This window comes from Aedes aegypti, chromosome 2 (assembly GCF_002204515.2).
Source record: "Aedes aegypti strain LVP_AGWG chromosome 2, AaegL5.0 Primary Assembly, whole genome shotgun sequence".
In the NCBI taxonomy this organism is placed as follows: domain Eukaryota; kingdom Metazoa; phylum Arthropoda; class Insecta; order Diptera; family Culicidae; genus Aedes; species Aedes aegypti.
The window spans coordinates 199,154,926-199,182,093 of NC_035108.1; the positions used below are offsets into that span (position 1 = coordinate 199,154,926).

Here is a 27,168-nt window from a genome sequence, read left to right on the forward strand (position 1 = left end):
AGTGCAATCTTATAAATTGATTCGGAACTGTTTCACCTTAACGTTCGTTTTTCTGTTCAAAATTAAAAATTATTCGATGAAAATGTGTTCACTCCTGATCTATCAATGCTGCAATTCTTTATACATCTTTGTCCAGCGATGGCGATCGCCATCGATTAAAATTGAATCGTTATCGATCGCTATCCAAAATCACTGACTGGTTGACCAGGCTGTATTTTGGTTGGAGAATAGAATACAGTGAACACATTTTCGTGTAAATTTTCTTGATCTTGAACGAAAAAAATAATTTTGAAAATTCCGAAATAAATGACCTCTTAGGCTGTGAACCGTTTCACCAGTTCGTTCAACTATTAGTTGAAATTTGACATTTCGATAGTTGAGGGGAAAATTCAAATGGTTAAATTGAACATCGCGGTCAACCCATTTGTGCTTTGACAGTTGAGTAGTTATTTCGGAACAAAGTTGACAGATGGTTAGTTATTCTCAAATTCACGGGAGCAGAAAATAACTTTCGAACTGTCAAGTTTAACTTTGCTTTAGAGCAGGGTTATTTCTAACCGGAGGGGAAATAACGATAGAGCTGTCAAATTTTAACTAAAAGTTAAACGAACTGGTGAAACGGTTTACAGCCTCAAAACAACGAGCTATGCACTCGATTACCCTGGGCATTGGTAGCGATTCATAATTTTTATTAATTTTACCATATCTCTCTTACTTACCATAAAAATAGTGTACTTCAGTGTACAGTGCACAATGGACCGAATCGACAATTTAGCCGGAAAAAAGTGTTTCCTCTGTTCTGGTCGATTTTAGACGATCGATGTCTTCAGAGAAGTTATTCGTAATTGACTTTTAAGAAAAAAATTGAATAGGGTAAACCTCATTTAAGTTAAAATTTTGACTCAAACTTTTTTATTTGATGAAATTTATGGATGCGCTCTTCTGAAAACTTTGAGAAATTGTTGTTTTGAACTACTTTGCCGAAGACACTTTTGATCCAACTCTTCATTTGAGCTAAGTAAATTGATTTTAAAAGTTTGAACTTGGAGTGGATCCAAAAAATCAGTTTTATCGATCTATTTTTTTTTTCAGTTTTACGTGAATGTGGTCTTCAGAAGAGTTGCAGAGGAAGTAAAGATATACGAACATCGCAAGTTTGTAATTATTGTGATTTTGATGTTATAAACAAATTTAAGTAAGAAACTATGGAATCTTTAGATGCCCATAACTCATGGAGTTGGTTCGATAAAAATTTTCTTTTAGTAGCATTAGAAAGGCCATATAATAGGCAACTTTTGCTACAAAAACTGTGAGAACGTAATTTTTGTAAATTGAGAAAATTCACTTCAAAAATACACTTAAAAAACTAGAAATTCGCTTGTAACTCACAAGATTTTAAAGTTTAAAGGCGTGCTGTCTTCAGCCAAGTCTTAGAATTTAACTAGATCTGCAACTTTCCCATGCACCACTTTTTTGAGAAATGTCAAACAAAATATGAAGAAATGATGATACGATTCAGATGTAGGTCGCCTTATATTCATTACTATAAAACATTAAGTTAGTATACCAGTAGTCGCTTTCATATACTTGCTTTTGTAAACTTTGTATGGTATTAGGATTTTTTCATTATTTTATCAGTACTCAGACATAATATATATAATTCAAAGTGTAAAATGGTTCCAATGCAATTTAAGAAACTTTAAATGTTTCGTCATTGTGACTGCTATTATTGTGACTGAATACATACAATAGTGTCCTGGGGTACAGAACTGTGGAAATGGTGGAATAATCTAACATTATTGAAGAAGCCAAGATTATCAAAAAGTGCGCAGGTTTGGAAAATTATTGATAGAATAAAAGTACAATTATATTGCTACTACTTGAGCAATTTTGTTTTAACAAATAAATAGTAAAATGTATTATAAAGTTCTACATATTTTTGTTTCACATTTCTCCATTAGGTTTGATATGAAAAAGTTGTAGATCTGGCTAAAACGTAAAACTTTGCTGAAGGCAGCACGGTGTTAACTTTAAAATCTTTTGAGTTACAGGCGAATTTTGAGTTTTTTAAGTGTATTTTGAATTGAATTTTCTCAATTTAAAAAAAATCACGTTCTTACAGTTTTTGCAGCAAAACTTGCCTATAGTATAGCCTTTCTAATGCCACTTAAAGAAAAATGTATCGAACCAACTCCATGAGTTATGGGCATCTAAAGATTTCATAGTTTTTCACATTAATTTGCTTATAAATTCAAAATCACAAGAATTACAAACTGGCGATGTACAGAAAAAATGTATATCTTAACTTCCTCGTAAAACTGAAAATAAAAAAGTTAGATCAATAAAACTGATTTTTTTGGTCTAAAAAAACTTTCAAAATCAATGTACTTACCTCAAATGAAGAGTTAGATCAAATGGGTCTTCGACAAAGTTGTTCACAATAACATTTTCTAAAAGTTTGCAGAAGAGCGCTGCCACAAATTTCATCAAACAAAAAAGTTTGAGTCGAAATGTTAATTTAAATAAGGAGACCACCCCATTCAACTTTTTTCTTAAAAGATGCAAAACTCAATTACGAATAACTTCTCTGAAGACATCGACGAGAACAAAAAACACTTTTTTCCTGCTAAATTGGCGATTCGGTCCATTGTGCAGTGTACATGTGAAATTTTCAGCTTTTTCGATGGTTATTTAAAGGTGGTCCAAAGACAATGTAGGTTTATATGGAATTTACTATGGAGAAACACATTGGTACTGTAATGTAAATACATATTTGTCATCCCATAGTGAAAGCTCATTCCTCAAACCTTAATAAAGGATATTGCTGAAGCAACAAATCCCTTTTGAACTGATTTTGTTGGGGATTTTTGTAGATGTTTGCAGCTAAATAATAGCTAACTAACTCATGAATATCTCTTGTCCTATCCGTCGGATTGAATTGCTCTTTTCAAAAAAAAAACCTTGATTTGGTTTTACACTATTTTGATGGTAAGGATTGTAAGGATGATATGGGAGATTGGATTTTCAAGCTTGTTTAAATTTTGAACCGCCCTCCTGCACAGTGGTCAGTGTCAGACCCTTTGTTTGGCATAATTGAAAATTACCCACATTTTTAAAAAATGGTGTAACTTTCTTCTTTGTAGAAATTATAGTATACATGAGACAGGATTAGTGGTCTAATGGCTACCGCTTCTGCTTCATAAGCAGTAGGTTATGCGTTCAATCCCAGGCCCGTCCCTTAACAAAAACATTGTTATGTGTAGTCAGTCTAAGCTACGCTGTAGTAATTATAGTACCGTCGTTGGGGGTGACAATGGGTCTAGGGGGTGAGATTGTGTCAAAACGGAAAAATATGTTTTGTTGAATATTTCAGCTAATAACGCTGATATTACTAAAATTAATAATTCATAACAATATTGCGACTTTTGCACCCATTTAGACTCATCCCAAATTTCTTATTATCACAGTCGAATCTCGCATACAATTTCGCAGTGCAAATGTATACAAGCAAGGTCTGTCATAAGATAGGTTGTTTCAGCTTTTTGACAGTTGACCAGTTGGCCTACCTAGTTAAACAGATCTTGCTGTGCGCGATTGTGTGATTTGTGCGCAATAAATCGTACTGTGATAATCGTTGAGTCTAATCGGGTGAAAATGTCGCAGCGAAATCATGCTTAGAGGGATGTCAAAATTATCACAAAAATCTAAACACTTGTGCAAGACCCAATATGCATTTTTAAAAATAGTAGTTTTTGTTTACTATATCAATAAACTTGCATGATGAAACTAGATAAAATTTACAACATTAAATTTCTCCTATACAAAGTATCACGCATGTACTCTAGCCTCTCTCGTTGTATTAGTAGAATGTTGAAAGTCTTCTCATTACACATCACAGGTATTTTCCGGAATCTGTTTGATTTTCTCACAAAAAAATTTTTTTTTCGGTACGATGTCTAAAACATTGAAAATGGGGGTGAGATTGGGTCAAGCAAGAACGATAGTAAATGAAATTCCAAGTCAACTTTTTTGACATTTTACGGTGCCGAGTGTTTTCTTTTTTCATTAAGATGTGTTTATTCTTTCTAAATACAGCATCTCTGAAACATCAAACAAGTCTACTTGAGTATTCCGTGCATTGAATAACAATACAACGCATTTTGACAACTTCTCAAACCAGCAACTGTGTTTCGTGCGCAGCATCATCGTAAATTTTTATCAAAAGGGTGTTTTTTTTCTAAATTTGATTATTTATCTGTGTTTTCATATTATAGAAACATCTCACGGAAGTACAAATGAGTTGGATCGCTGAAATACTGGGATTATGACGTCAACTTCTACCTGAAATTTATTGATCGTGGAATGTCGCAATTTAACTATTTGCGAAGGTTTAAAATAATCACTGTTTCAGTACACCTTTGGGGAAACTGAATGGGCTTTAAAGCAATGGGGATGAGACTTTGAAGACAATTTGAGGGAAACACCAAGAACATTTATGTAAACTTGACGATAAATGTTGGGTTTACATATTTTTTCTCATAGCTCTTCAATTTTCAGTATAATCTTTCTTTTAAGGTGAAGATGAATCAAAGCCAAACCTCAATTTTTCAAGAGCACGGATCTGGAGAACCAAACATCCGCTTAAGTTGAAAACTCAATCGATTGATCACTCGCTGGAGGAGACCAATCGATTAAGTTTTCAGCTTAAACGGATGTTTGGTTCTCCAGATCCGTGCTCTTGAAAATTTGAGGTTTGGCTTCGATTCATCTTCACCTTAAGTGGGTTTTTCATACTTGTGAAACATCTTAGATATCTTTTTGTCTTGTTTGCATCGTTTTTTATCAGTTGTGAATGGTTTTGAAATCATATTCTCAAAAACAAGTTATTTCAATTACAGTGACCCAATGTCACTCCCTCTATGGGGTGAGATTGGGTCATTTTTCATTCACTTGTGGGGCCGCTGTGAATAAATATTTGTCTTTAATTTTTTGAACAGTTGTTAATGTACTATCAAAGTACATACACACAAAATTTGAAGTTTATTGGAGTTAAATTGCGATAGTTATTCAAAAAATAAATCGCACATCCCTTTTTGACCCATTGTCACCCCCAACGACGGTATACATGCTTCAGAAAAGTTTTAGACCATTCAATTTCAAGCAACTATGCCAAAAAATGTTTTTGTAGCTCTTAAATCGACAGACTTAGAGCTTTTTCCTATGGTGACAGGGTGGTTCAAAGAAAACTGGTTTTCTGGCTCCAGCGTTTTCAATTCTAACATCTCATCAAAGTAGTCTATGAAACACTTGAGCAATTCTCGCTGAGACCGGCTCACTATTTATACTTGGTCTTTCAAAATGTTTAAATTTATGCTCATTCGAAAGCTCCTGTCGAGTAACTAAAGGAACTGCATTCGGTTGGTTAAAATGATGGACCCCTCGGTAGTTATAATCAGAATAGTTATTGAGGACCCCTTGATTTTTGACAATTCTTGCCTCACTCAAACTGCCATAGTTCAAATATTTCTTCAACAACCCCTTCACAATAACATAGTATTCTAAAAACTTCATTTGCAAAAACAAAAATAGTTGGCGGCCATATTAAATTTGGCCGACATTAAAAATGTCGACGCACTGTTAGATAACTTTTTTTAAATTGATGCTACATGAACAGACATTGTATTTACTTATGTTATTAGTCATTGGGATTCCTGTGTTCCAAATGTTAAAGTTAATAGAAATCGTAAATTCAACAATTAGTTTTCCAATTGTTCAAAACGATAAACTATTCACTTTCCCCATTTGTGGGGTTACCCACTTGCCCCACGGTACCTTATTCAATACTTAATTGATTTTTGTTTTCAGCATGCAACTTGGCCACTACATTCAGTTTCGCGGCAGTCGCTGGAATTACCGCGTATGGATACCTTCACGATTACCACACCATGTCCGTACCATTTGAAATCGACTACGGGTCACTCACAGCGAACGAAAATGATTTGATAATATTTTTGGGATTTTTCTTCCTTGCAAATGTGATGATTCGTGTGATGGTCAACCGTTATGTGCTGCGCATTTACCGCAATGAAGATGAGTAAGCAGTTGAAAGTTAACGATTCAAAACCCAATATTAACGATAAATCTTTCGTTGCAGCTATATCGCTATTTTCGAAGGGCGTTTTCCGTTTACTCGAAGGGAATTAAGGTTCAAAAGGGGGAACGTTGTACCGGTTCCAGAAGGAGGAATAGTTCCGTGGCAGGATGCTCGATTCAAGATCAATGACAAAAACGTTCTTCTGTTAGAAAGTCATTTCCGAACACCGTCAGAGTTGAACAATATGTTGAAACAATATATGAAATAATCATTTGTAAATAAATGTGTTATTTTGAATGATTTGCATATTATTTATCTGCACCTTTGCTCCGGTCCGGTCCGGTTCATGGCTTCCTGCATCCTCTGTTGCGAACCAAGCTCTCCAATTTCAGTTAAAAGTTAATTTTTAGTAAAAAATACCAACAACCTTCCTTCAGGTTTTATAATAAAAAATTTCTTTAGGAATTCATTTTTTGATTCATTAACGGACTTTTTAAGGAATTTTGTTCAAGGTATGTTTAAATGTTCAACCTGGATTTTCATTGATCACCCCAGAAATTACTCCAGATATTCCACCAATAAATTTTTCAGGAATTATGGTAGAACTCAAAAAAAAAAAAAAATACCATAGACTACTTTACAAAATTGTGCATAGCCATCCACGATTAGTGCAAGTGTTCATGCTATGCTAATTCATGATACAAAATGAGGGCAGAAATATCTGATATGGAATGATATTAAAATGGCTGGAAGTATACTTATGTTCATCACTTTGTAAAAAAAAAACGAACAAACTTCCACAAACACTTTTACTCACATATTATTTTTGATTTACAATGTCATTATCAAACACAATCACTTTTTGTAAAGAACCTCACTGTCCTAGATCTAAACTGTAACTGACTGATTTTATCTAACTTAGTAATCTAGTAACCTACCTAATCCTACGGTCGATGACGGCGAGATCCCATGCGATCGTCACGTTCGGGATGCTGAGGTCAGCTGGGAATCGCTGGCGCGCGATGTCTCCTATGCAATTGCCACGTACAGGATCGGATGTCCGTTGTTGTTGTTTTGCCCGGCGCTAACTCTGGCGTGGGAACTATGCTGTGTGGAAGAACTTGTCGAATTATAGTTTGGCAGGTTGGGACATAACTGTATAATTGAAAAAAAGGAGGAACTCCTTGAGGAATTCTTGTAAGGTTTCCTGAGAAAATCCCTTATCGAATTTCTCCAAAAACTCTGAAATCAACCTAGGGGATTTTCTTGGAGGAACTGTACAAATGTTTGGAAGATTTGCTAGAGCTAGGGTCGATGTACCAATAGCCGCATAGCTAAGAACAAATATTCGTATAAAATCGAAAAATAAAGCCTGCGGAATTATGTTTAGATCATCCGAAAGCTTTTTATCTTGGCTTTGTGTAAAAATTATGAAACATACGAAAACTCATGTTTTTGTATTTATTATCGCTTGTGCCACTATCGGAACACATGTGCCTATAGTAGCACTATTCCTAATTTCTGTTCCTATAGTAGCACTAGCCTCACGGAATAGGCAAAACACAAATCAAAACCGTATTTTTACAAAACTTTTATATTTTTCCTTTGAAGTGTGGATCAAAAGCGTTCGATTGATGTGAAAAGTTTCTAATTTATCAACTATTTTGTTTAATAACAAAATAGTTTCTCTTAGTAGTGCTACTATAGGAACAATAGGTTAACTATAGGTGCAAGGGAGCTAAAATTTTAAGCAAAACTATTTATTTCGATCATTTTTTGAACAAAATCGAGCTGTGTGTCAATGGTACCTAGATAAATAGCTACTGATCTTCATGTCAAAAATTATTTTGCTACGATTACCAGCGAAACGGCCGTAAAAAGCCACTAGTGCCACTATAGGGGACCGTCCACTAAGGGAACACCGACCCTACTAGAGAAATCGGTGGAAGAAGCTCTGAGAATCTCTGAAATAGTAACGGGGGAAATTTCCAAAGTGATTGCTGTGGAAATTACTGGAGACAGTTGGGTTGGATTTCCTGAAGCAAATTCAATATAATTTTATAAAATTATCTCTGGAGAAATTTTGAAGGAATCTTTGAATGTATTTCAAAATAAATCTCTGGAGAAATCACTAGAAGAGTTCCTAGAGCTTTTCCTTCAGCAATCTGATAAGAACTTCTGTATGTGAAGGTTTTTCCAGAGCATTTAGAATTCTGCACAAGGATTCACCGCAATGAAACAGTTAAAATGTGTTTTTGAATGACATTAGTTTAATTATAAAAATATTATATTGTTGAATTATATAAGGACACTATCGAGTAATTCTTAGAAAATATTTTAAGAAATTATTATTAGTTCAAAAATTCCCTCACGATTTATTTCCACTAATTCCAGAAATAATTACTCTGACAATTCTTCCATAAGATTTTCCTGCGATTCCCACAGATATTCTTTGAATTCGTTCAATGATTTATCGATCCTCCAGGAATATTCTCCGAATATTTCTTCCTGATTCACAGCTTTCCTAGAAAATTCCTAGCCCAGGAATTATTACTATGGCAATTAATCTACTAATTCTTTCATTTTTTCCTGTAAATAATCAACAGGGATTCCATCCGAAATTCTTCAAGATTTGAACAAATCTAGTGTTTGATGATTTTTTCCGCAATTATTTCAACGATTGACATAGATGGTCTCCAAAAACTTGCTCAGGGAAGAACCCGTAAGTTCATTAAATGTTTTCTGTCAGAGTTTATCAAATATTTATAAAGAGATTTATTACAGGTAACTTAAGGATTTTATGTTGAAAATCTCCCGGATTGTTTTCAATTATTCTCCCAATATTTTCTGAAAATATCTCTTGGAAAATTCCAAGGGAAAATTTCTTGAGTAATTTTGGGAAGAATGTCAATTTCTGAATATTAGATAAGATTCATGATTGAAATGTTAGGACAATCCTCGGTGATAGCTTTAGAGGTAATCTCAAGGAACCATACATAATTACCAACAAGAATTGCAAGAAAAAATCTTCAAAAAAAAACTCTGGAGGAAATTTCTGAATTCAAAATGAAATACTATAAAAAATCTTGAAGATATTACTAGGAGGATAGTAGACACTTGTTGAGTTCTAGAGGACTGATTAGGGGTGGTCCATTAATTATGTATAACAATTTTGGTGGTTTTCGACCCCACCTCCCTCCATGGTAAGGTCTGTCCTATCGAGGTCTGTGTTCAGAATTTTTATAGAGGTCAATGGGCGACCTCTGGCAATTTTTCTTTGCAAAATTAAGTTTTCTCATAGTAAATCCCATTCAAACTTTGAACGGCTGGCGCTAAAATATAGTTTCACCGATCGAGCTGAAATTTTGCACAGTTGTTATGGGACCTAAATGCAACCCAAAAATTAGACTGGAGCGAGAATCTAAATTTTGTCCCACACTAATACACATGCAAAAATGGTCAATCGGCAAAGAAAGCTCTCAGTTAATAACTGTGGAGGTGCTCATAAGAACACTAATCTGAGAAACAGGCTTCGTCCCAGTTGGGACGTAACGCCAGAAAGAAGAAGAAGAAGTAGACCATGATGTTAACATATGTTTTGAGCGTGTAGTACAGATACTAAAAAGTTCGTGCACTTATAAAAACGAACCAAAACACCACGTGTTGACAAGTTGTTTTAATCGTTGTATATTATTCATTACTCTCGTGTCAATGCAATAATCCCTCTTCAATTCGCTTTATTCCCATCCTAATTATATTGTCAAAGTAAACATCGTTATGGACTGTTTTGAAACAATTAAGTAGGAGTCATTCTATTTAATTTTCTGTGATAAATGTTAACAATTGACGAAAATATGCTTCTGATCTATAAGCTCTTGCTTGAGCTTCGAGCTTTGATTGGCCGCCCGTGGATGCTACTCCAGTATCGCCAGATCAGCTGCACTTACACAAGGAACCAACCGATTGACTGCTTGGGACTAACAGACACCCTCAGTGTATAAGTGCTGGTGATCTTCTATTTTTAGGCTATAATAGCGCCTGCCACGTCAGAATGCAGACCAATGTGGGGAAGGGGGAGGAAATGATGTTGCACTTATACTAGCCCACTGTAGACCGTGGAGTCCGACTGCATCTACGCCAGTTCATGCGGAGTGTATGGATTGGGGGAAAGGCATGGCAGAGAGGTTTGCTTTTGTGGTTAGCAGACTGCCTATGTATCAGGCGTAAGGAAAGGCATGCGCGTGGAAGAATGGAAGCGTTAGGGAAATGGTTTCTTGTCCGTCTCTGGTTCTAGCGTTGGCTATGAACGAATAGTTTGAGTGTGATAGATCTAGAATGGAAGACAGAAGCAAGTGAGAGATATACAACTACAAATTACGAGGGAAGGGACGGGCCTGGGATTGAACCCATGATCTTCTGCTTATGAAGCAGAAGCGGTAGCCATCAGACCACCAACCCCGTCAAATGCTTCTGATCTATAAGCTCTTTAATACAAAAAAAAAACTTTTATCTTCTTCTAACCAATACAAAAAAAGTACTTCAAATTTCTTCTCTAAAATCCACTTTAAAATAAAGTTTAAAGTATTTTTTGAGTTCTAGAAGAGATTCCAGCTGCATAAGTTTGCCGATTGTATGTAATTTTATGATTTTTAGGCTATGCTGCCACAATCATCAATAAAGATTACATATTTCAAGCAGTGGTTTTCTGCCGAAGAACCCAATCGAAAAAATCATGTTTTGAATTTCAGGTACAGTTGTTGTGGCCCTGATTTTTTCTCCCAGATATTTGAGAACGAGTTAAAAATGTTTTGCAAATTTTTTTGTTGCAAAATAAACCAAACATGGACTAAATGTGGAAGATCATACGAAATTTTCGTAGAGGAAAACTCCGACTGGTTAGCAAAGCCTGTTCAGCTTTCGTGAATTCAAAAATTGACAATGCAGAGTTTTCCAATTTCGGCTACAAAGGCTGGCATGGGAAGGTCTCTCAAACCGTTAATGTGGAATGTTCAAGAATAACCAAAAAGCGACGTGTTGCGGATATTATCAACAATAATGAACCTGAAGAGCTTGCGCTCGCTGCCACTGCAATGGATCAAACTCTTCGAGTGGGGATCGAGTACAGGTCATGACTGCAGCACAGGCATAAGCTTTGTACATTGATCTAGATCTGTCGGAACGGAAGTACAATTTGCTTAGAAACACTTTGAATGAATTCATCCGAACTTGCTTCCTAGCCTTTATGCCGTTTCTTAGCGCGAAACAAAAATTCCGAAACCGATTTCTGCATCAGAAACATCTGCTACGATCGATCTACAACAGCTCATCAAAGTTCAGGGAATTAAGGACACAGCAAGTACAAATAAGCAATTTCGGAAGCAGGAAAATCTGATGAATATTTGCTGACCGTCGCAATGGTTCCGTTAAAAATAATCGAAACATATGAAAAATTTTAATCTGCTAAGTTAAACACGACAGCTCTACCTGAAGGAGTATAATTGATATTGTATGTCTGTAACTACGCACAAAATTCTGATGCAAAGTGCAAACATAATAGAAGCTTTTGAAATTCCTTTTGGTAATTTATCCGAAGAAGCTTTGGAAGCAAACCATAAGTTGTTCAGTGAAAATCGGATGAAACATACAGAAAGTCATCAAAAATAAACAGTAACACGGACTTCATGAATTAAAACAATAAAAATAGTTTCTTATAAAAAGAAAAAAATTGTTCCTTATAATCATTAAACAGAAACCCACAACATTTGAACTTTCTTCGTGGAAAATAAAATAATGATTCGATTGATCTGTTCTTGGTAGATTGATAGCTGCTAATTGAATTGTATTGCTATTAAAAAAATATACAACCTTTTTTAGCGGGTTTAAATTTATTTGTTGGAATAATCCATACTTCAACATTTTTATAAAAAGTTGGTTATTGAGACACTTTTATGGTTACATCGTTTATGCAAACGACTCAAGTACGTTTTCATGCATTTTTATTATGAACATTTATTCCATTGTGGTGTCAAAATTGAAACTTGACGTATAAACCACTTATGCCATTACAAATGTAATATGTGTCATTCATGCCAATAATTATTATTTTTTGTTTATAATGAGTTCCTCCTCAACATCGTAGGGTAGAACCGCATAAAATATCCTGCTATGAATTTTGTCCCCAAGCGCCAGACGTTCGAAGCACTGTGCGATGGCGAATGCTTCAAGACAAAGTATGCTAGTAACACAGACAAGCAGACGTAACATTAAGAACAAATTTCATTAGAATCCCTAACCCATTTCACACCATCATTATCTGGTGATTTTTTTTTTGCATAAAATCCTGTTTCGTCAAGGCCTGCAGAAGGCGGCATCCACAAATTACGTAACGCTCTAGGGGAGGGGGGAGTAGGCTCAAGCGTTTCGACTCATACAAAAAATTGAAATTTTTCATACAAAAAGCGTTACGGAGGGGGGGGGGGATGGTTGAAAAATTTCCATTTTTAGCGTTACGTAATAAATGGACTCTGCCTATTATGAAACGTCAAACACGAAGAAAAACGATGCGTGGTTGTGAGGTTTGCAATATGAACGTTAAATGAAGAATATTTCGTCAGTGTTACGAGACCGGTAGTCCTCAACGGGCATGAAACGTGAACGATGCTCGAGCAGGACCTGCAAGCACTTGGAGTCTTCTAAAGTCCGGTGCTTAGAACGATCTTTGGCGGTGTGCAGGACCACGAGCTCGTCAAGTTCTATAGTGAAGCCAGTATCAAGAAAGTAGCTAAAGCTAGAAGGATACGATGGGCTGGCCATGTTGCAAGAATGCTGGACAGCAACCCGGCAAAGATGGTGTTTGATTTGGATCCGGTTAGTACAAGAAAGCGTAGAGCGCAGCGAGCTAGGTGAGCGGATCAAGTGTACAACGATTTGGTGAGCGTGGGGCAGAATCGAGGATGAAGAAATGCGTCCACTAGATTTGTGGTGTGAAATCGTTGATTCAGTGTGAAATGAATATCAGCCCCGTAGCCATTATTGCAGGGTCAATAAATTTTCATATATTCTGGAAGGGCAAAAACTCCTGAATCCGAACGCAATTTTTGATATCGGTGCGGAACACTACCTTGTTGCAAATGTGTAGCATCGCATACACCATGCAACACCACTATCCCCCACATCGCATGCAAATATCCTTGTTATGCTTGTTATCCTTTGGGCTCCATGCATAAATGTTTTTTTTTGTTTTCTCTATGATTCTCTCCTGTGCTGACAATAAAAAACAACCATCACAGGACATATATGTTTCCACGCATCCTTTCGATTTCTATCGATCCTACATTAACGCGTAGTTACATCCTAGAAGAGTTCTTGTGTTATTTGCCGTCCTTCTAAATGCAGTACAGATCAAGTGTGTCCAGTAGGTGTTCCCTTTTCCCACAGAAGAGTCCCATTGGAGGTGGCCGCCACCGGGCAAAACCTGCACTGCCACGGTTGGGAAAGTCCACCGAAGGTTTCAATGTAGACTCTGGCTTCGAGACATCCGAATTCGATTTCATCGATTTTGCCGAGGATGTGTTCAATTGCCAGGACCCGCATCCTCCCCAGTTGATTGCAGAGGCGGCGGCTCTGTTCGGATTAGTGGCCGGAACTGCCAATCGTAGACACTCGAGTGCGACACATAATCGGTACAAGTTAGTTGATTTACCCAGACGAAGTGTGAATCCATTTCATACGGGTAAATATCAACGGAGGAGGAATCGGAGTCGGGTGTAAGTATCGCATTGTTACGATGAAACGTGTTAGAAGTGCATGCTCGCGATAAGGCGAGGCGAAAAATCGATGCATGGTCCTGATAAACATGTAATAGCCTTGACACATAAACCATTGATAATAGAATATAGGTTTCTAAATGGCATTAACTCGGTGATCCGAGTTACAATAAATTAATAAATAAATTAAGGACAAAAAAGACAATAAATAAATTAAGGACAATAATTGAAATTATTACACGAGAAAACAAATCACAGAACACATATTTACATTTGTAATTTCCCTTGGTCTCTTAGGGGCCATCCGTTAAATAAGAGATTATGACATTCCTTACGCGCCATACAATTTTTTTTAATTTTCATACAAAAAATCTTATCATGGAGAGAAGGGGGAGTGTGAAATCTCGCTTAATTTTTCTTACGTAATTAATTGACAGTCCCTTTGAAGAAAACGTTACTAGGGAAAGTGTACCAGTTTTGGCCACCCTAAGGAAAAATATTGTTTATACATAAATCAAACGACCTATGTTTACTGTCAATACATTGAACGAAAACTTTCAATCCAAGCTCAGCAGGGAAAATATAAAAAATAGTCAGAAACTTTGTTTTTGTATTAAAAATGGGGGTGGCGCAAGGGGTGGATCACTCCTGATGCATCTGATGCAACAACAAAATTAAATGCATTTAAATGCACATTTCGGAAAATGCGCAATTCATGGCTTGCTTCAACTATTCTCTGTTGTTGTTGTCAAAATGTCAGTTTGATTTTTTTCGTAACCAACTTGAGAAAACCAGTTTCCTTTTAGAAAACGTAACGAGCAAAAAGTTGTAAATTTCTTCGTGAATAATAAAGCTGGTAAATTATTGGAAAGGAAGAATTACAGTATCATGCACTGCTTCACCGTATCATGGTAATCTCATCAGTCTCAGTTGCTTAGAATATCTCAAATATAATTAGCGTTGTTTCGGATAGTCATTTTTTATATAGGTATTATAGCTTTGGAAACCGACAGACTGGATGTGCCACGGTTTGGAGCATGGATTCTGTCTTATCAAATAGGTGGCCTGTAGCTCAACGAAGATAAAATTTAAAAATGTTAAAAGTTGTAGGTTTAAAAATCAAAATACACCCGATTCTGTTTTTGCACGGATTTTTTTTACACGGCCGTGCAAAAAAAGTTTCCATACATTTTTTTCCGCCAAAACCTTATTTTTGCATGAAACGTCGAGAACTGGTGTTACTTTTTTTACACGGTTTTTGAAATTTTGAACTGAAAACTTTTTTTGCACGGTACGCATCCCCCGTGCAAAAACAGAATCGGGTGTATTCGTTTCCTTATCTGGCATAATCCGCATAAGTTAGCACAAAGGATATTATTAAAAATAAAGTTTTTGCAGATTGTCCCTACCTAGGAAGATTAATATCCAAGAACAGTTGTTTCGTTTTTCGAATCTGCTTTAAATGCTACTGAACAATGAAGGGAGTGGATTTGATAAATGCCCTAAGAGCAGTTCATAGGCAACATGACAAAGATAATTTTTACAAGATTGGAGTCTGGGATACTTTTGGAGTTTTGGAACAGCTCCTTTCCATAGTTTATAAACGGCAGTAAAGGATATCATTGTTGCTGGTAGGCAAGGCTTCGATGAATATATCCCTTTAAAGGTGATATAGTTAGATCAACATCAGTTTTCGTCTTTTTATACAAGCCCACAACCAACATTAAAGCAAATAAAACAAGTTTTAGCACATTATTGTTCTGCAGTTTTTTTTTTTATCTAAGTTCTATCCATCCGATCATGTTAAGGTGTCGCCAGCAGAGTGGGGCTTATTCAATCCGCCACCAGTTAATACCGTTGTCTACAACCAGCTCCATTAGTGACTTCCATACGGGAATACTAAACTATTTGGTTCTATCAGGCCATCAACGCCCCGTCCGCTGCATGTACCATAAATGTATATTGTTCTTATATTTGCTAGCTCTTCAATTGAATCAAATATAACTTTTCTGGTTAATTTACAAGCTGAAAGAAATAACGGTTTTGATTGATTAGAAAATATAGAGATGGACTCTAACAACAAACAATGACGCGTTGCTATAACACGATACGATTGTAGTCAGGGCTAAGTTGATGTAGAAGTCCAAAAAATGCATTTAATGCAATTCAATGTACATCTGATGTTCATTGAGAAAGTGATCCACCCCTTGGGGTGGCGAATACTGGACCACTTGCACCAGTATTTGCCACGATTTCAATTCCGGTTCCTGAATTCGCCACCTAGGGTAAAATCACCGGTTTTGGCCAGCCCAAGAGAAAATGTCAATAAAAATTATATGAGAAGTCGTATTTATACTACAAATATGTCAAATGCAAGCTTTCAACCCATATTATGTATGTAAAATATCGGAACTGAGCTAAGACCATTTTTTTGCTTTGAAAATCTCGTTGGTCAATATATTACCAGTTGACAGCTGCCCTTCGTGCGCGACAGACGTTTTCATTCGTATCTCGAGCTTCTCGCGAAATCTGTGTCGAAATACAAGATGTCTTCTTATCGGAAGAACACTCTTGTAGTGGACTTCAGTGTTTTGCCGAAGCGCCCCCCAACGGATCAGGTGGAGGAGTTCCTCAGGGATATCGTTAAACTCGATATGGCCGACGTCAGGAGCATCCAACTGCACACTTTAAGAAACTGTGTGTACATCGAAATGTACAACGCAGGTGTACCCCTTCGCCTAGCGAAACTACATCATCTACGATACACGATCGGGTATAACGGAGTGAAATACTTCATCCCAATATACGTGGATGGCCCAACAACTACCATCCGGATCCACGATCTATCACCACAGATGCCAAACTCAACGATATCCGACTATCTGCGACAGTACGGCAAAGTCATCTCCATAAGCAACGAAGTATGGAGAAATTACTTTTCGGGAACGCCGAACGGAGTGAGATTGGTGCGTATGCGAATGGAGAAGCCGGTGTCGACTTACATCACAATCGACAACCAACCCTCGCTCGTTACCTACCCAAAAGCCGAGAAACCCAAAACATCATCAGAGAAAGGAGATGAGCCAAAGCAACAGAAACCCAACTCTGTTACAAATGCTATCGATCAAGCGAACAACGATGATAGCCAACCGATACAACAGCATCAAATAGACGTGGACGATGGCGATGAAGATGACGATGACGACGCACGCACACCGTGCGACAACGACGACGGCGACGACAACGACGACGATAATAATGCGGTAGATGACGATTTGCAAACCACCACGAAGCGGCGGCTGTCAACCAGAACGTCAAGCGATGAAAACGATGTTGATCGAGCCTACGATAAGGGTCAAGGAACTAGAACAGAAAAAGAATTGAAAGAGCCATGCGAATCCCCCGATTTGGGCTGGAGGATTACCCGATCCAGAAAATGTAAGAAGTTGAATCAAAATTAATTCTTTGTAAAATTAGGTAGGATAATTAATAACTGAATTTGTCGATAGAATAAGTAATTAATCAAAATGAACTGTATTGTTAGTCTTAATTCAATCGGACACGAATGCACCACACTGGAGTAAAGTGTCGATAATAAACAAATCAATCAATCAATATACTGCCCATAACTGCATATTTGTAACATTCGACAAAAGTAGGCATTGAGTAAATGGAATACCAAGTGTACATTTCATGGCAGTATGGGAGGAAACTAAAATTTCTAAAAATTATCAGGAACTCAAAAGTGCTTATTTGAGGCTGATATTTTGTACAACTCATATCGCATACTAGGTGAATAGTCAGAAAATAATTCTGGTAGAAATTTCATTGCTGTTACATTACGAGGCTCATTTATAATCTCAATGTTACTGTTATGCGGTTATAATTACCAATGTGACAAAACAACTTGGTATATTTTTCGAATTTTCTCGAACAATCTCACATATTTCAGTAAGTTGATCGAAAGTATTTATCATTTGATGACTCTCCATGGTATTAACTTCAATTTGTCAAAAATGTCGGATGTGACAAATATGCAGTTATGGGCAGTATAGGCCACCAGAACCAATTTCAGCCAGAGATTTAACTTCAGTTTCTAAATTGGCCAATCGCATTGATTTCTTATGAGAGTGGCCAAATCAGGAGTACCCTGGCCAAATTAGATGTATGGGTATTTGGACGAGTAAATGATTGTAGCTCCATCATGGGAATGTGATCTACCGAACACAAAAGATTTCATGCTGATTGGCTATGTAAAGCGCTGTATAATCCACTATGGCTACAACTGGCGTATGGCCAAAACCGGAGCTTCTACCCTACGTTGATTTCTTATGGAGGGTGGCGAATCAGGAACACCATGGAAAAAAATAGGTGCTAAGGAGCACCAATTTTAAGGAAAATGATTTGTTTTTCTTTTATTTTCTTAGAAAATTTTGCGATTTCCAAGAATGTTTCCGGAGCATCTAAAGCAATTTAGCGAACACTAAACAATTGGCAACCATATATGTCGTAAAACGCTATAAAATCCGGGGTGGCGAATAACTGGAACATAGCGAATACCGGTACACCTTCCCTATTTGCGCGCTACGGGATGACGAAGTTTCGTATTAAATATTTGGATGTTTAAGTCAATCCCGTAAATATTCGATTAAGCACATTGCATTTAGTCAACAGTGGCACAGTTTCTGCCTTCATAGCTGAAATTGATCTAGGATTCCGATTCCTACAGAGCACTCATACTGAATCGATCCCTTTGGAATTATCAGTTAGATATGTGAGGTCGGAGACCAATAAAATACAAAAATATACATTGGCACAAGTTAATTGAATCTTAAATTGATTGCTTACTGGAATGCGCTTTAAAGATCAATGATCGAAAAAAAATGTTGCACCAAGAAGTTCCTTCAGGATTGACTCGAATGTTGGCATTTTTAAAGGTGTATGAAATATGCATTTGTTAGGCCCACAAAGATCGATCACAAGACGAATATTGGTATTTCCTTTTGTAACTACCAACAAGGAGGAACAGAATGATCGGTCCATAGATTCAGTCACTTTTTCAGAAAAACCTGAGTAATGAAATATTAATGTATGATATCTACACATATTGCTATAGCCTAAAGTCTATAGACCAGGCTCTTTGATTCAAGTGAGGAAGCAAAGAGTGCCGCCTATCGTGGTCAGTTGTTCCGAATTTGGGGGATTTAGGTAGGAGATCTTGAAGTCCATTTAGGGGAATCAAGGTCTCCTTTGAAATCGGAAAGAAAGGAGACTGTCGCGGTTTGCCGGAAACTCTTAAAGATCGCAAACTTCTTCTCAAACATCTTGAAGAGAAGTAGCACAAATTTTATGACGACAAAACTGAAAGTTTGTTCAAAGTCGTCTAAAGATCAAAAATGAAAATAATGATTTACTTGGATTTCCCCAGTACAAGTAATCATTATAAAAAGAGAACCCAATCTGGCATTCTTCGGAAAGGGCTTTCTCAAGAATATTATTTAGTTCACTTTAACAAAAAAGATCTAAATAATATGAAAGCTTTAGAAAAAGCTAGACTTATGTTCGATGTCCGTGTGAAATGGGAACATTTCCAGAAACGTGCAGGAAATTGGGCTTAGGCTTCGGCTTGGGCTTCGTGGTCGTGCGGTTAGCGGCGTCAGTCATTTAGGCGTATTGTGCCATGAAGCGTGGGTTCGATTCCCACTCCAGTCGGTGGAAACTTTTAGTCGAACGAAAAATTCATCACTGGGCTACTGGGTGATTGGCTGAAGACGGTGCAAATTGTCTTTTTAAGGTGAAAATGAATCGAAGCCAAACCTTAAATTTTCAAGAGCACAAATCTGGAGAACCAAACATCCGTTCAAGCTGAAAACTTAGTCGATTGGTCTTTAGCTGGTGGTGACCAATCGATTAAGTTTTCAGCTATAATAGGTGTTCGGTTCTCCAGATTTGTGCTCTTGAAAGTTTGAGGTTTAGCATCGATTCATCTTCAGTTTAAACCTGCAGGATTTTTTCCGAACCCAGCTCAGGGCAGGAGGTGCCAAAAGTGGGGTCATGGCACATGGATATTAAGGTGATTATAGAACGAAGCCACACCTCAAAATTTCAAGAGCACAAGACTTGAGAACCAAACAGCGCTCCGCGTTGAAAATTTATCCCATTGGTCTTCACCAGCAAGCAAGCAGTTTGATTGATTTTTAATGCAAACTGTTGTCAGATTCTCCAGTCTTGTGCACTTGAAAATTCAAAGTTTGGTTTCGTTTTATAATCACCTTAAATGAATGATTTGCGAAGGTTCTTCCCACGCTAAGGATGTCTGTCCAGTGAAGGATGATATTTCAAAGTTTGAAAGCTCAAATTGCAAGGGCCCTCATAAGTCTAACTTTTGAGATTGCCCTTCGCGTAGGCGTCCGTTACGATAACGATCGTTTCCGTAATTCCCGGGGAATTATTCCCCTGGTAGAGTACCAATGAGTTACATAGAATATCCAATGTTGAAACATTGGAACAAATGTCAAATGAAATCATTAAGAATTTCAGGCAAAAATCGTTGCAATCTCCTATTGCCACGATAAATGCGTTATATGTTTAGGTTAAGTTAGGTTAAGTTAAGGTTAGGTTAGCCGTTCGAATGTTTTGATTTCGAATGGATATACCCAAGGAAAATCCTACGATATCGTAGCATTTAAACTCCTCCACTTTTTATGCTACGAGTAACCGTTCTAATTGTTTCAAATCAAATAAAAAAACCCTACCGCCACGAGAAACTTCTATTCCGCCTCTTCGTCTACCGAAAATGCTAACGGAAAATCATCAGATAATCACTTCAAGTAATATGTCTTCCTCTGATTTTACTTTTCTAATTGAACAATTAAATCAAATGATTGATGCAATGTACAAAACCACCACTATGACTGAAGCGGTACAAAATGGCGTAAAATTTACTAATCAAATTGTTATTGGATTACGCTTTTCTAATGGATTCGAATAATTTAATAATTTAAATATTTTAAATTGGAATGCTCGTTCTCTGAATGATAAACAGGAAGAGAGTTTTCTTACAGCTAATAACGAACATATAGCTGTTATTAAGGCTAAGTAACCCGTCACTCGTTTTGGCAGACGTGATGACTTTTGAGTTTTCAATTTCAAAGTGATAAAACTCTGTCGTGATAGTCTATTTTGACTTGAAAAAGTATCACTGTACGCGCTTACATGCATAAAGTATGCTGATACTTTTGCAGCTGTGTCAGTGCAAAACCAACTGATTTTCTTCAATTCGAAATCTTGAGATGAATAAGCAACAATCACCAACGACGCGTACAAATTTCAGTGACGGCCTACTTCGCCTTAATGAAACGTACTTGATACCTGGATCCAAACTCAAAAGAGGCGTATAAAAAAGGGGCCTTCCTTGGACGAGTGGTTAGAGTCCGCGGCTACAGAGCAAAGCCATGCTGAAAGTGTCTGGGTTCGATTCCTGGTTGGTCCAGGATCTTTTCGTAATGGTAATTTCCTTGACTTCCCTGAGCATAAAGTATAATCGTACCTGCCCCACGATATACGAATGCGAACTTTGGCAAAGAAAGCTCTCAGTTAATAACTGTGGTAGTGCTCTGTAGCATGGTCACTTTTTTGTAAATATTATTTTAAGATTTATTCAATATAATTATGTAACAATTTATGTACATCTATATTTATATTGAATAAATCTTAAAATAATATTTACAAAAAAGTGACCATGCTACATTATCCTCTACTAAAAGTACGAAAATTTGATTGAAATTGAGAAAATTTCAATCAAATTTTCGTAGGGTTAAACCCTAAAAAATTGTTCCAGCTGATATTTGAATCTATTGAAGAAAAGAGATTGGGCTATTGAATTGAAAAAAATGACTGTTGGCAGGCAACGCATACACACAACAACATTAAAAAACGTGACAATAAAATACTTGCATCTGGAGTAGGCCTTCACTCCAGAGAAGTAAACATGAACTAGGACCCCTGTCTTCTACTCCAGCCATAATGAGCCGAAAACTAAGACAGTGTCCGTAAAACTCCCACAACAAGAACCTGTGAATCCTGAACGTCAGTCTACTCCAGAACATGTTCCGAATCCTTGACTGTGTTCACTTTCCACAATAAATGGACTAGTGAATCCTGGCTGCGATCTCTCCAGATATTCTACCCGAAACATATGATCACAGCCGCTTTCCACTTTAAACAGTGTACTGCGAAAATACTCCAGACATAAGTCCGAACACACTTCACAACACACAAACAACATAAATTTCAAAATTTTCATCATAAATATTTCATTCGAAATATTATGAGAACGTACAATACCACAAACAATGAATCACCCCTCGATCGGTCACTCCGGGAACGAGCCGTCACTCACTCCCTTGTAACTCATCCACTCATGCGCTACCAACTTAACGGAACAAACTGAACACAAACGTCAAAACAAGCAAAACAAAAAGTGGAAAAAAAATAGAAAAGTGCAAATTGTATTTGGAGCTGGCTCGGAATTTAAAGTTTTTACGATGAAATACTACAAGGATAGTGGAAAACATAACGGAAAGTTTAAAATTAATTGTATCGTTGGTTGTTGTGGCTAATTGAACTGTTTTTCGGGCTCGGGGAGGGTTGATTTTCTATTTTTAGGTGAAGCAACGTCTACGAAGTTCAACCGTTCAACAATGGCATGGGCGATTATTTTAATTGGAAACTGGTTCTAGTGATTGATTGGCTAACTGGATTACAAGAATTGCTTCGAATAGCACAAGGACGGATATAAATAACAAACGATGGACTGTATAACTTAAACGCGAACGAAGACGGACGAACTATTCAGAAACGCCATAGAAGGACGAAAATAAACACTGTCGATAAAGAAGGACGAACACTTGACGAGATGAAAACAAATGCAACTAGGACTGGATACTAAATCGAAGGACGAAAACGAAGGCTAATTCCAATAAGAATCGTGAGTGAATTTACTTTACTAATTAATCTAATTTTAAGGTACTAATAATAGCATTACCGTAGGGCGTTAGGCGCGTACTAACTAACTAATCTGATATTTACATTATGTACATGGGAGGATTACGTTTCGTAGTCTCAACTCCCTTTAAGCTTGGATTTCTTTGCCCTTGAAGGTGTTTTCGTGGAGAGTTTCATGGGAATGCCTTAGTTGCTTCGAGGGGAAGTGTTCATAGCTTAAGTTTTCAATGTCCATCGAATTTTCCATGTGAGATGACGTCATTACAGGCGATCGATCACAGTGATGGGTGATTTAGAGCCACCGTATGGTCAATTGGGGCCAGAGGTCAACCATGGGCTCCTTCCTTGGCTTCATAAGAATCAGTACTAACTTAGTACTGAGTACTAAGGATCTGAAGTCATCGCTTAGGCTCTCTGTAGTCTTCGTGTTGCCACTACTACTTTTCAGATCATCGCCCAGCTCCTTCTATGCTTTATGATTCTTACTACTTCAGTGAGAAATCATCGCCCAGGGACACTCTTCAATCGACAATGGTGATTCTCAACCATTTCTCACCCTAATCAAATCGGCTATGTGACGTATGACTTTTCCCCGAAGGTTTTTCTTGAAAATAGTCTCTCACTTTACATAGCTTTGGAAAAAGTCATTGGTCACCTTAGTGACTCGGTGGTTTATGAACCCGTAGGCGTGTTTTTCTATAAAAGGTCACTCCGAAGAGGTTCATAGTTTGAAAAAAAAGTTGTCTAAGACTGTGGGTGCATCTTCTTCAGATGACTCCCATAAAAGACGCCTAGCCGTTTCCCTTGAAGGTCCTCAAGCTCGTAGCAGTGTTTTCCTAAAGTTTTCCTGACTACGGCGAGTTCGTACTTCGGGGCTAGCTTCGCGCAGAAGTTTTTTGCCTTGCTCGACTGTTCGAAGGTTCGCTTCAGTACCGTTTCCCCAGCGATGTAAGTAGGACATTCCGCATTCGATCGCAGATTGTATGTTCGCTTGTGGCGTTCGTATGCTTTCGAGAGATGCTGTTTTATCTCCTCATACAGTCTCTTTCGCTTGTCTTGAGAATTTTCACCACTTGTGTTACCCGAACCTTGTCGCAATCTTTGGTACTCTTTCCCATCCGACACCATCTCCCGACCGAACACTACAAAGTACGGGGTGTACTTGGTGGACTCGTGTACTGCGTTTCGAATCGCACACGCAATCGATTGCAGATTTTCCGCCCAATCTTTGTGTTGCCTAATCGTGGCCCGTATCGCTGTCGTTACCACCCGGTTTACTCTCTCTGTGTTGTTCACCTGTGGGTGGTACGACGGGGTAAGCCAATGATTGACCCCATATTCAGACAGGAGATCTCGGAACGCTTTGGAAGTGAACTGAGTTCCATTGTCCGTCAGTATCACTTCTGGAACTCCGAAGAGCAAGAAAATCATATTTCGTACGAATTCAACCAGTGAACTGGCTTTCGCTTCACGAAACGGTTGGACTAACACGAACTTGCTAAAAACATCGGTGGCAACGAGTAAGCACGTGTGTCTTCCCTTCCCTGAAGCTGGCAGAGGACCAACGTAATCCAGCGTCACAAATTGCCAGGGATACTCTACAAATTCCTTCTGACCTCCCATCGGAGGGTTAACGTTAGTGTTTCCTGATTTTGACGTCTGGCACTTCAAACACTTTTGACAGAGATTCCTGACTTCTTTGGCCATTCCCGACCAGTAATACCGACGTTTGAGCCCCTGCAAAGTCTTCTCAAACCCAAAATGTGCTATCTCGTGCTCTCTCTTAATGATCTCGGTTCGCTCTGCCTCCTTCGGTATCAGCTTCCATCGAAACCGATTATCTTCCGTTCGATGCTTACTTTTTACGTAGCGGAAAATGTTTCCATCGGACACTCGATATTCAGGAAATTTCTCCGGTTCGGCCTGTATATTCTCGGCAAGTTCTTCATATTCTTCATCGTGTGATGATAAATCTAGCACATTCAACGAACGGGACAGGCAGTCTGCAGTGATGTTATTCGCTCCTTTCCGATACTCAAGTTGAATGTCGTATGACTGTATTTTTAAGGCCCATCGGAGAAGTTTCGAGTTGCCGGACTCTACTCCGATGGTGAACAACCACAAAAGGCTTCGTGCGTCAGTAATCACCTTAAAACGTGACCCCTCAACATAGTGGCGGAAGTTTTCAACCGCTAGTAGCACACCCAAACACTCCTTTTCTACGCTCGAATACGCTCGCTGAGTTCGGCTCAACTTTTTGCTAAAAAACGCCACTACTCTGTTCTCCCCTTCCTGTTCTTGAATCAAAGCTGCGCCCACCGCTGTATCTGAAGCATCGCTTTCGATTATAAACGGTTTAGCGAAATCTGGATTGGCCAGTATTGGCGCAGAAGTCAGAACTGACTTCAATTCCATGAACGCGTCCTCCGCAGCCTCCGTCCATTCAAATTTTTTCTTTGCCTTTTTCAAAAGGTCAGTTATGGGTGCGGTGATTCGGCTGTAATTTTGTATAAACCGCTGGTAGAAACCTGCTAACCCCAGCAATCGGCGTACATCTTTAACGGTTTTTGGCCTTGCGTAGTCCAAAATTGGCGAGATTCTAGAGCCGTCTATTGCCACGCCGCGCTCGGTCAACAGATACCCTAGATACTTGACCTGCTTTCGGCAGAATCGAGACTTTTCGAGGGATATTGTTAAGTTGGCGTTCTTCAACCTTTCAGCCACAACTTTCAGTAGTCTCAAATGCTCCTTTAAAGTTCTAGACGCGATCACGATGTCGTCAAGATAGACGAACACCGAAGGTATCAGGTCGAAACCAATGACCTTGTCCATTAACCTACACATGGTGAAAGGGGCGTTGGTCACTCCAAATGGTAAAACTTTAAATCGGAAGAGTCCCTTAGTCGTCCGGAAGGCTGTGTAATTCCGGCATTCCTCTTTAAGCGGGATTTGAAAGTAGGCATCTTTCAAATCTATGATTGAAAAATATTTCGCATTTTCTAATCGTTGGAAAATCTCCAACATGTTCCTTATGGGATAGCTATCCTTAACCGTCATCGTGTTAAGTCTACGCGAGTCCAGGCAAACCCTTATCTTGCCATTGGATTTCCTGACCGGCACTAAGGGGTTCGTCCACTCGCTGTAGCACTCTTCTATGACGTCCATGTCCTTAAATCGTTGGATTTCTGCATCAATCTCTTTCTGTATAGCCGGTGCTGAGCGGTACATTACCTGATTTTTAGGCTTTGCTCCCTCCTTAAGCACAATCTCGTGTTCGATCAAGTGCGTCCGGCCTAAGTTATTACTGCTGGTGAACGGAAACTGTTTGATAGCTTGAATTAACTCCTGACGCTCTTTATCGGTTAATTCGTGCTCTACCTCCAGCGTTTCTACCGTTGGCTCCTGCGATTCTTCTGGGATGTCAAAGGTTGGTACATCAAGTGTCGTATCATTTCCCGTGGACTCTATTCTTGGAAGTTCTCCTATCGGTTCAAGGGTGAAAGCGAATGCCTCTTCGGTTTCCGCGAAACTTCCCACTTGTTCCGGCCCGTTCCCTAAATCTGCCATAGGCGAAATTCCAAAACTTCGCCAGAAATTGCAGCCAAGGATGGGTTTAGATATCTGTGGGACTACTACAGTTGGTACAACTCTTGTCACGTTCTTGTATGTATACGGAACGTTAAGATATCCCAGGCATCGATATTCGGTGTTGTCGGCAGTACAAACTCTAAGTCTGGTTGGTTGGAGCTTCAGACCGTACTTTTCCGACAACTCCAACGAGTTCACCACACTGATTCCCGCTCCTGAGTCTAATAATCCTAGGATCTCGGTGTCGAAAACGTTTACTCTTAAATAAGGACATTTTTTTGTCTGAATTTTGATCGTATGTATGCGGTCAACTGGGTCGAAATAGCCTTTTTCGGTGGGAACCTTAATTTCTATTGGAATGTCCGTAGTTCCCATCGCACATTCCCTTACTGGTTTCCCTGGATTGGTGCATTCCATCTTCGGTTCGATTCAGCGCAACGCTGACATGAACGGATGGTTCGCCCTAACTCCCCACAACCATAGCAGAAGATTGCTCGTGGCTCTTTACAGTCCCGCCAGTTATGGCCTGTTTTCCGACAGTTCCAACATGCATTCCCTGTTGATTCGCTGGTTTGCTGTTGATTCGTTTTGCTCGTGTTCTGCGCAAACGTTGGTTGGACTCTTCTTCTCGACATCTGTCCCCGATGATCCATTCTTGCATCTACCACATCTACTCCTTCCGGTTCGTCGCATTCGTCTTGCGAAGATGCACAT

At 38.3% G+C, this 27,168-nt stretch overlaps 1 protein-coding gene across 3 annotated transcripts in view; it reads left to right on the forward strand.

The window, feature by feature from the left end:
* The window catches only part of LOC5568462, a 97,401-nt gene that overhangs the window by 19,048 nt on the left and 51,185 nt on the right, over window positions 1–27,168 (forward strand). The window contains exon 1 of one of the 3 annotated variants that reach the window (XM_021843684.1): window positions 13,335–13,860. The exons of 1 other annotated variant lie outside the window; for it this stretch is intronic. In XM_021843684.1, coding sequence (XP_021699376.1) covers window positions 13,484–13,860 — 377 coding nt within the window. In that variant the 5' untranslated portion in view covers window positions 13,335–13,483. Of the gene's footprint in view, window positions 1–13,334; window positions 13,861–27,168 lie in introns of those variants that run through there. One more of the 3 variants, XM_021843685.1, reaches the window with a different exon arrangement.